The 11,008-nt window shown below is 47.8% G+C and overlaps 1 protein-coding gene and 1 pseudogene across 4 annotated transcripts in view; one reads left to right on the top strand and one right to left on the bottom strand.

Moving 5' to 3' along the window:
* The first annotated feature begins 1,526 nt into the window (after positions 1–1,526).
* Positions 1,527–2,051, top strand: LOC114628249 (annotated as a pseudogene).
* Positions 2,052–4,593: 2,542 nt separating this feature from the next.
* The window catches only part of Kirrel3 (kirre like nephrin family adhesion molecule 3), a 555,026-nt gene continuing 548,611 nt past the window's right edge, over positions 4,594–11,008 (bottom strand). For all 4 annotated transcript variants that reach the window (XM_028776178.1, XM_028776179.1, XM_028776175.1 and 1 more), the window contains 2 exons: positions 6,627–6,713; positions 4,594–6,063 (listed from right to left, as the gene is read on the bottom strand). In XM_028776178.1, the coding sequence (XP_028632011.1) occupies positions 5,620–6,063; positions 6,627–6,713 (531 nt within the window). In that variant the 3' untranslated portion in view covers positions 4,594–5,619. The remainder of the gene's footprint in view (positions 6,064–6,626; positions 6,714–11,008) is intronic.

The raw sequence follows: 11,008 nt of genomic DNA, 5'->3' as shown, positions 1-11,008 counted from the left end.
GCACGAGGTTTAATTTCCCATGGAGTAAAGGGCATCTAATGTGAATATAACATCAAAGATGTATCCTGCAAATGATGTATGTTCACAAAAGGCTATTTATTTATTTTACTGTTTGTTTTGAAGTTCTGAGGATCAGACCCAGGGCTTTGCACAAGCTAGGCAAGCACCTTGCCCCTGAGTTATATACCCTGATCCTTCACAAAAGGCCTTTCAGAAAAAGCTGTGCTGGATTAAAACTGCAGGGTTTGTGATGATAGCTTTCAGTGCACATTCAAGACCCAGATCAGACACTAGGGGAGGCGGCTTGATCCTTAATACTACAAAAATACCAAAAAACAAAAACAAAAACAAAACAAACAAACAAACAAGCAAACAAAAAACAGTTGCTTTTTGGGGAAAGTTTGTAGGGCAGACTCTAAGGGCAGCACTTCCTTTCCTCTTTTTTTTCCCCCCACCTTGGCGGACACACCACACAAATCACACATTCCAGAGAAGTTCTAATCAGTCTGGTGGATGTGAACCCTTCTGTCTCACTTCCCACTTCATAATAGCAAATACCATATCCAGTATATTTTCCTCCCCGACCAGGAAGTGAGGGATGAATTTCCTGTTAACTCCCCTCTGTTCTGAGGCCCCGTCCAAGGACAACACCAGGTCTGTCTGCATCAGACTGTTTGTTTCATTTCCTTGAGACCTTAGCGCTTCTGAAACTCAAAGGCGGTTTCTAGGCCTGTGCTTTACAATGACTTGTGTCAACAGGCTTCCCAGAAACAGATTTGGTGTGGCAGCTTAGCTCTTCATTCGAGAGCACTTCCTTTTCGGAGGCAGTTGAAGGGCGGTGGAAATAACCCCGGCCTTTGCAGACTGATAGCAAGCCTGAGAATTAGAAACTGGGCTCTTGTCCAGTGACTGTGTGAGTCAATAATGAAGTCCCAGATACCAGAAAACTGGATCCTGGCCTGAGTACGGGGTGATACACAGAATGGCTTTGTTTCTCGGGGAATTTGTGGTCTTTCCAGGTCATCCAGGGACTTAAGGTGGAGGATGAAGCCTGGCCTCCTTGAGGGAGCTGTGGCTTGTCCTTGTCCCGCCTACCCTTGAGTAGCTTGTGGCCTTTATTGTTAGCTGCTTCCAATAGCACTCTAGAGAAAGTGGCTTTGTGCTTGTTCCGCAGCATGGAAACATCACCACGTACTGGCAGTTAAGTGTGTCCGATTCTTACATTTGCTTCTTATGATCTCTGTGGTCTTGAGCAAGTCCTTTGGCTTCTTTAAGCCTCATTTCCACATGAGGATGCGGCTGGGCGGTGGTGGCATACACCTTTACTCCCAGCACTCTGGAGGCAGAGACAGGTGAATCTCAGTGAGTTCAAGGCCACCCTAGTCTACAGAGCAAGTTCTGGGACAGCCAGGGCTACATAGAGAAACCCTGTCTTATAAATAAACAAACAGAGTCAACTGCGCAAGCGCTCTATGTTAACAGCAGTTGGGCCTAGGCGCGCGTGTGTCTTCCATCTCTCCGTCCCCATGGCCGCCGACATCAGCCAATGGGCCCAGCACACCCACGTCGACTATGCCAGGGTGACGGTGGACGAGCTGGGCAAAGTGCTAACACCCACCCAGGTTATGAGTAGGCCCAGCAGCATTTAATGGGATGGCCTTGATCCTGAGAAACTCTACACCCTGGTCCTCACTGACCCGGATGCTCCCAGCAGGAAGGACCCCCAAATCAGGGAGTGGCACCACTTCCTGGTGATCAACATGAAGGGCAATGACATTAGCAGTGGCACTGTCCTCTCCGATTACGTGGGCTCCGGGCCTCCCAGTGGCACAGGTCTCCACCGCTATGTCTGGCTGGTGTACGAGCAGGGTCAGCCTCTGAGCTGCGACGAGCCCATCCTCAGCAACAAGTCTGGAGACAACCGTGCCAAGTTCAAGGTGGAGTCCTTCCGCAAGAAGTACAACCTGGGAGCCCCGGTGGCCGGCACGTGTTACCAAGCAGAGTGGGGTGGCTATGTGGCCAAACTGTAGGAGCAGCTGGAAGGGAAGTAGGGGCGCTGTGGAGGCCAGCAGTCCTGGGCCCCCTACAGTATCAAGTTGTGTGAAGCATGCTGTTTCTCCCCTGTCCTTCCTACCCTCTCATAGGGAGTTCTCAGCTGTGCTAGGATAGAGGTTTAGGGTGTCTTCCCACTGCCCGTCATTGCAATTCTGCATAGTCACATCTCAGTTTATGTTTGATTGAAGATTGAATTTAGGTTCCACCTGGGAGGTGCCTGGTGTTCTGACAGAGTCATTCTATCATTGATTTAAAAAGAACAACTCTGAAGAATAAAACATTCTGCCAGGATCAGGTCCACGGAGGAGAGCCAGGGCTAGTGTTGTCTGGTAAGTGGTTAACAAGGAGTCTTGGTCCAGAATCAGGCACGGTGGCATCTTTAGAGGTGGGCTTTTAGGGTCCTGTCCCCCAACTGAGACAACCCAAGTCTCCCATCTCGGCTGAGCCCTGATTGTGCAGGTCAGGTGGCTGCATAGGTATCAATGTCCCTTTAAAGAACAGTGCTGCTGCAGAGAGAGACCCTGTTAAGCCCCTTGCTTCTCAGTGGGGTAAGTAAAAGTCACTGGAGTTGCTGGGTGTGTTAATTCTCATCATCAAATACAAATAAAAGGCGTTGCATTCAGAAAAAAAAAAAACCAAATACAAACAAGTCAAAAAACCCCAAAAACCAAACAAACAAAAAAGAGGGTATTTTATCAAATTGTAAGGATTCAGTAAAATGTGAGTATAGAGGAGTCGTTTCACAACACAGAAAAACACCACAGAGGGTTCAGGGTTCCCCATCTCCTCCCCGACTTCTCTTTGCTATCTTTTTTCTACCTCAACTTCTTGTGAGAATCAGCAAGGCTGGAGAAAACTGAAGGGTAAACATGTTTGGGCTCCTTCTCAATGTTCCAGAGCCCACCCCACCACAAACTCAAAGTGGAGAGATCTTCGCGTACAGAAACTGTCCAATTCACTGTATGTCCTCCTGTCCATGTTCTACTTTCTCATAAACACTGTCTGGGTGACTTGTTTCTTCTGCAATCCTTGTTGTGTCTGTGCATGGGAGAGCTGGTCATTGCATGGCCTAGTCTGATTGCAGTCACCTTGGTGCTGTCTCTTTATCCTTTGTAATTGTCTACATTTTTTTTTTTCCTCTGAGAGTATCAAGGCCCTGGAGGGTGATGGGCTAATTTTGTTCCATGGGGCAGTTTTCTTTCCTGTTCTGGTTATTGCATCATAGTCCCTGATTCCAGGAAAGAATGGATACCTCCACACTGTAAGTTCAGTGTGTGTGTGTGTGTGTGTGTGTGTGTATTTGAGAGAGGGGGAGAGAGAAGAGAAAAAAGAGAGGGGGAGAGAGGAGAGGAAGAAGAAGAGGAAGAGGAAGAGGAAGAGGAAGAGGAAGAGGAAGATAGAAAGGTCTAGAGGAAAGTACACTATGATCAGGTTAGGAAGTAGTTTAGCTCACCATGTCCAAGTGAATGAGCAGGGGAAATTAATGGGTCAGTCCTCTTAAGTCACTTCTTCCTTACCCTGACACATCAAGGCAGTTAATATGTACTCCTGGGTCTTTGTTCCCTATTGGCAAAGGGTGAATGCATATGAGAAGAGGGAATTCTTGTTGAGATAAACCTAGAGAGGATAGGGTTCGGCCATCCCAGAGTCGATGACCAGCCAGAATGGTACAAGCGGCTGGATGCAGGGTTTGAGTACATACTTTCATTTCTGATGGGTTTCAAATCCTTATGTCTTGGGGACAGCGGAGGATGATATCAAGGGAACTGAGGGAGTTTTCAAGCATTAAAAAATATAATTGAAGCAGAAAGTTACTCTGAGTGGAATAGCTATAAAGGCTAGGCATAAGATCTAAGGTTAGGATTACCCAAGGAAAAAGAGTATGAATAAGCACAAATTTGATAATGAGGAATCTCATGGTGGGTAAGAACCCCCAAAAAGGTTTCAGAAGAAGGGTCAAAAGCAGGTGAGGACCTCTCATCCTTAGGAACAATTTGGGTTCTTTAGAGTTCCATCTGAACCTCACTCCCTGTACTAGAACACTAATTCATCCAATCTGTCTACTATGATGATGTTTAGTTTTCTACCTGGGTGAGTATGCTCTAGATTTTGTTTTTTTTTTTTTCTTTTCGAGTCCTATACTTGAGTGTTAGAGTGTTGGTGGTGATCTTTCAAGAGGGTCTGCTTCTTGTAAAAGGCTAGAAGGATCTGACCAGTATCCAAAGTCATGGTATTGACTTGTCTGTATTTGTCAAGATTTGAAGTTGGTGTTTGGGAAAACCTGTTTTCCCCCCTCCCCTAACGTAATCCACAAACACAGAGTTAACTTGTAGTTTCTATTATAACCACAACCAGCCCCAACAATGACCTTTCCCTGCCTGGGAAAACCTAAAGTGAAGCAAACAAAACATAACACAACAACAACAACAAAACCCCCAGCCAACCAACCAACCCAAACCCCCGAGGTCCCACAATATACTTGGACTCTTGGGGTCTTCCTATGGCTCATGTAGAAACAAAAGCACAGAACAGGTTTGCTGGGAATAATGGCCCTAACGTTTATTCTTAAGTGGGGACTGATGGGATGGAGAGATGAAGAAAACTGTCCCTCTTGCACACAGAGTCCTGTCTACTGGAGAATGGATGGTTGTTCCTTGTGATCATCAGCTGAAAGAGTCTGTCTCATCCTCCAGCCTAGATTTCAGCCCCCCTCAAACCCACATCTCCCAGGAAGCACGATGCAGTAACCGTTCAACAAAACCCTGACCAGAGAAGTTCTCACACTCCTCATATTAGCTCGATTGTGCTGTGGGAAGGAAGGAGGAACACGGAACAGGGTGTGTGGGTGAGGGCGAGGGCTCTGAACTGCACAGCCTGGCAACAGGGTGTGTTGGGTCAGATGTTCTCCAGGCGTTCACATCCTCCCTCCTTCCTCAGCTCTGAGGACACTAGATTCTGATGGGCCAGTCCCACCATCGGAGCTCAGAGGCATCAAGTCCAAGAACAGAACTGCAAGAATACAGACACAAACACCAAACAAATTGGGGGCGGGCTCCCAGGCAGATGCTCCTTTGGACAGGATCATTTCTCAGCCCCCAGCCTCTGTGGTATGGGCTATGCACAGTGGGGAGTCTGGGGTCTCCGGAGCAGCTCAGTGCTGGGAAAAAGTCCTCCCGTTCCCCAAGGCTGTAAGGAATACAGGCACCCAGGGATGGCTTATGGGCAGAAAGTAGAGCTAGGAAAGTGGACGGCAGTTTCATAAAAGCAAAGTTCTAGCTGCCACTAGTGCCCTTGGGAGGACGAGGTGGTTGAGGGACCTTTAGGGAAGAGCAAGAGACAGAGGCCCTGAGCACTATGCACTCAGCTGCGTACTCTTCCGTTTCCTACCCGGGAGCCAGATTTGTGCTTGATCAGAGCTTCGAAGGAAGGTGTTAACAGAGGTGCTTGGAGGTCACCCTGGAGGTGGCCAGTTCTAGGGTCCTCTGCAAAGTAGCCCCAGTCCTTGGAGAACGAGAATGTACCCTGTCCTCCTCCTTGGCCCATCCCCACCACAGTGCGTGGTCCTCAGACGTGAGTCTGCATCCGCCGCTGCAGGGGTCGACTGGGGTCGGAGTTCTGGGAAGAGGACTGGGAGTGGTGGGAAGAGGAGGCAGAAGCCTTGCTGGCCTTGTCAAACTGCACGTAGCCATCTTGCTTGCCGCTGCTGCTGACGCTGCTGTCGCACTGCGTGTCCAGGAAGGAGCTGCTGTCGCTGAGGGATCCCCTCTGAAACTCCCGCTCACAGAGCTCAATGGAAGAGCTGCCCATGCCCAACACAAACCTCTGTCCATAGTCGTAGAGGCGGCCCTGGCCGCTCAAGGTACTGTAGATGTTGGTGAAGGACATGCCTGTGGGCACACGCTGTTTGCCCGTGGGACGCAGGTCTGGCTGGCAGCTGGAGAGGGAGATGGTTGGAGTTGAATGGTGTTCTTTGAAGGTGTTGACGCTGTAGTAGCCATTGGTGGGGTCCTGGGTAGGCAAAAACAAGAGGCATTTCACCAGGAGACTTCACTGGCAGGGGGCCATTCTGACCAATCCTATTTTGCATAGGGGAGGAAAGGAGGGAGGGTAGGATTAGGGAGGAAGGGTACTGACCAGGATACAGTAAGGGTTAGCATGGCAGGGATGCTAGCAGACCCTGGCAGGTGCTCATTTATCAGGAGGGAGGGTGACAGTGTTCCAAACCCGGTTTATATCAGGGGTAAGGCAAGATCATTTGGAAAAAAAAAATCCAGCCTTTGGCTATTTTTGTGTATTTATCCAGAACATGAATACTGACTTCTAAAATATATTTGTTATAAGACTGTAGGAGAGGAGAACTGTAGGAATCCATGCTTAAATCAGTTTCTCAGTGTTCGGACAAGGAGTGCAGCTACTTTCAGTCCCGTCCCGCCCCCCTTCCCCCTTAGTTGGTGATACCTGTCCCCAGGCTGGCCTTGAGCCTTTCCATTCTACAGGCTGTGGTTCTTTGTTTAGGTAAGGGATAGATGGGGCCATCATTTCTGTGGGACCAGACCCACTGCGGCTCTTACCTTCAGGTTCTGAAACTCCTTCTCCTCTTCTTTGAGGACCTCCAGCTGTTTCAGCACTGAGTCTTGTTGGAATTCACCCCGGTCCATCTACAACCCAAAAATGGCTACTCAGTACATAGAAGGTGAGCTCAACTCCACCTCCTCCCTGGAGAAGATGAAGAAACCAGCTCTAAGGATTGCCATGTGTAGCCCTTGCATGGCCTGGACCGCAGAAAGGCGGGTGAAACAACAGTTGGATACAATTCCAGACCTCAGTAATGTTCTGGAAACCCTCATGTCAGGGCAGAGATAGGAGGTGGGGGTGGATGAAGCATCTGTGAGGCCATGTTTTCTTCCACTGGGCAGGGACATCTCCAGACTTCTCATTTGGATATTTGTTGCAAACTTCTGGCCAGGCCCTGCACTAAGGGCCCTGTATATACACAGTAAGACGCGGTACGACAGTTCTGCTCACCAGGGAGATGCCCCTGCCCACCGAACATCAACGCTAGTTAAACAGCAGGCTCTTTATGGCAGCCCTTCAATCAGTGCTAGGATGATGGAAGGAATCCCAGTGGAGATGCTGGCAACGTTGGTGCTATGGACTGGATCTGAACTATCTGCCCAAAGACCATGTGTTCAAGGTTTAGTATACCCATGATGTGGCTCTACTAGGAGGTAGTGCTTAGAAGAAGGGAGTGACGTCACTGGAGGTGTGCCCTAGAAGAGGTCACTGGAACCAGGCCCCCTCTTGTCTTGTCTTGCTTCCTGGCCAGCATAAGATAGACAGTCTTCTTCTGCCGCATGCTTTCGTCGTGCTGTTCTGCCTTGATGCAGGTCGGAAGGCATCAGGGCCACACGAATATGAACTGAAACCATGGGCCAAAAGAAACTGTTTCTCTTTTATTTTATTTTATTTTTTAGTTAGTCTCTCTGTGTCTATGTGCAGAGGCGAGTGTGCACTTTGTATATGCATGTCACAGTGTGTGTATGGATATTGAATGACAATGTTTTAGGTGTTAGTTCTCTCTTTCCCTTTGTTTCTGGGGTTCAGGATCTGGTTTGAACATCACTGTTCATAAGTCATCTTATTTGCCTCATAAGTCATCTTTGCAGTGTTGGCTTGGTTGTTGCTGCTTTGAGACAGGGACTCACTTTGTAGTTAAAGTTGACGTTAGCTTGTGACAAACCCCCCTGCTTCAGCTTCCTGAGTCCTGGGATTAGAGGTGTGAGCCACCATGTCTTTCTCCCTCTCTTTTGTGTGTGTTGTGTATATAGCTCTGTGTAAAAAAGTTATGTGTGTGTATGTGCATGTATGTGTGTGTATATGTGTGTATGTATGTGTGTATGTGTGTGTGTATGTGTGTGTATGTGTGTGTGTGTGTATGTGTGTGTATATGTGTGTGTATGTGTATATGTGTGTGTGTATGTGTGTGTGAGAGCATGTGTATGTGTGTGTATGCGTGTGTGTATGCATGTGTATGTGTGTGTGTGTGAGTGTGTGTGTGTGTGAGTATGTGTGTATGTGTGAGTTTGTGTGTGAGTATGTGTATATGTGTGTATGTGGTTTGTGTGTGTGTGTATGTGTGTAGATCAGAGGTTGATGTTGAATGTCTTTTAAAAACATGCTCCATCTTACTTTTTGAGGCAGGGTTGCTAACTGAGCCCAGAGCTCACCAGTGTAGCAAGCCTGACTGGTCAGTGAGCCCAGAAGATCCTCCTGTCTCCACCTCCCCAAGACTTCGATGGCTGCTGCTTGCTTTTTTTTTCACATGAATTCTGAGAAAATTGAACTCAGGTCCTCATGTTTATGTGTCAAAACACCTTATCGACTGGACCATCCCCCTGCCCTCATTTTCTCAGTATTCTGACAGAGCAACCGAAATTCCGACTAACAAAATAGGTCACATCACTTCCTTCCTCATAGCTGTGACTCAAACGAGCCGGAAAACTGTCTTCCTTGACAAGTGCCAAACAGCCTTAGGGAAAAGATCCTGCCCGCTTCCGGTCCGCAGCACACCTTGGTTTTAGGACCTTTCATACTGTGGTCACCGACCAGCAAGCTTCTGGCCAGAGTGAGTGCAGTGATCGGTATTTGTGACCGAGTGAACCGAGGAGCTCCAAATCTCCGAGTAATGATGAGGTGTGAGACCAGGACAAAGCCTCCACAGTGCGCAGTAGACGTATAAAGTGGTCAGGACCCACAGGGAGGCTCCTTCCCCTCCCGACATAAGGTGTGTCATTTGTTGAGCTGGGTGTTTTGTTTGTCTCTTGCATCTCCGTCTTGTGTGCTAGCGTGCCTTCTTCCTGTTATTCCCCTACTAATTGCATTACTTTTTTTTTTCTTCACTTTTCCAGTAAATGCACTGGTTCCATCTACATTCTTATTGTTCTCTCCAACAGATACAACGTCTCAGGCACTTCCTCTTGATGATGGAGTATTCCCCAGATCACAGGGTATAAAATCTCCCGGTGTGGAGGAAGGGGACTGGTGAATATCTTTCCAAGGGACAGACTAGCTACAGAGCCTCACCAAGTCTCTTCTGCCAAATTCTCCCCTCTACTCTGCCCCAAATACTCTGAGGGCACGGCTTTGAGACAAAAGAAAGACCTCTTTGGGAGAGAACTAAAGAGCCCATCAGGGATGAGGGGTGAACCTGATGAAGTTCAATTAGTATCATTCCTTCTTAGGTGTGGGATGTGGTTTCCATCCTGTGTGAAGGAATGCCCTGCTATGTCAGGTACTGTGTCAGGGATGCCCCAGGGGAAATACATGACCTTTGCCCTTGAAAAGCTCTAAAATACCCAGAGAGGCTTCCTTGTCCAACAGTGGGCTGTCAAAAAGGCTCATGAGGGAGTGCAGTAAAAACAAAAACAAAACACCGAATAGTTCACTAGTATGTCAGGAGGGGGCAGGCAGGCTGAGAAAATCTTGGAGTGGATGACATTTGAACCAATTTTTATTGCAGGGCATGAGATTTATCAGTGAAGTCAACAGGGAAAAGGACTGTGGGGGCTTTGATGTATAAAGGACTCCCAGACCAGGAATCACTAGTACTTGGTGTGTCTGGAAAGCCAGGTTTGTCTGGCTGAAAGATGGAACTAGAATGATTGGCAGGTGCCATGTAGCAAAGGGCCTGATGACATGCTGGGTAGCAGGACATCATCCATCCAGCAGACATGGAAGCCACTGTAGGACTTCAGTAGACTGTCACAGGTCCAGATTTACATTTAATATTTTATTTAGTTTGAGACAGAGTCTCATTCATTAGTTCAGGATGGCCTCAGGGTCATAGAGATACTACTGTTTCTGCCTCCTGAGCACTGGGGTTATAGGCGTAGGCCACCAGATTTGTGTTTCAGAATGACACTTCTTGCAGGGCCATGGAGGATGGGTTGTGACAAGTGGCCAAAGCCAAGTTCCATCAGGGGGTTGCTGCAGTGGTTCGGGAGGGCAAGGCCTAAAATAAGACAGTGATTTTGAGGGAGAGGTGGGGACACCTAGTTGAGACATATTTTTGAAGCAGAATCAACAGACCCTGAAAATCAATTGACTGGAGAAAGCATAGCAGAGAGAAAAGTCGGTTCCACTCGTGAAGCATTGTGAGCCTCTGCCAGGGATGAGGAAGGCAGCGGTTGCTCCCCATCTAGTGGGTGGATTTAGAGCAGCACTGTAGTTAGCATCCCTGGGCTCTGCGTTCCTACATTCTGCACGGCAGATTCAGCCAACCACGGACCAAAGATATTTAGGGAAAACTGCCTGAACCGAACGTGCATGTTTTACTCACCATTAATCCTTAGACAATATGGTACAGTAATTGTTTACATAGCATTAACATTACATTTCATAAGTAGAGATGTTTTACGCACACTAGAGGACGCGGGTAGCGTCTGGGTAAATGTTATATAGCATTTTATACAAGAGACTCGTACATATTCAGATTTGGGTATCTGGGAATTATAGGACAGAATTCCGCACATATGTCGAGGGAAGATGCTACTGCACCCCATATGCACTCAGGTTAGTTACTCTGTAATCCTGATGATGACCCTGTATATTACTGTGTTCATGTCCAATTCATAGATGAGGTCACTGGAGCCCAGAGAAGCCCTTGTCCTTGATTCTTGCTCTCTTGTCACCGTTCCCAGATATTACCTCAACAAAATAATGTGTTCTGTGAGTTTCCAGCATGTTGACTAGGTTCCTGCCTGGACATTTGGAGGATTCTGGTCCTTGCAGAGAGGATCAGGAAGAGGAGGTGCCGGTTTGGTGTTGTTGGAGAAGTTTTGCATTTGCTTTTGGTAGGCATCCAGTTCCCAAGGGAAAAACAGTGTTTCTCTCTCTCTCTCTCTCTCTCTCTCTCTCTCTCTCTCTCTCTCTCTCTCTCTCTCTCTCTCTCTCT

The sequence above is a fragment of the Grammomys surdaster genome, unplaced genomic scaffold (genome assembly GCF_004785775.1).
Source record: "Grammomys surdaster isolate TR1022 unplaced genomic scaffold, NIH_TR_1.0 266, whole genome shotgun sequence".
Classification (NCBI taxonomy): Eukaryota; Metazoa; Chordata; class Mammalia; order Rodentia; family Muridae; genus Grammomys; species Grammomys surdaster.
Note: the sequence above shows the minus strand (reverse complement) of the source record. Positions and strands in the feature narration are given on the sequence as shown.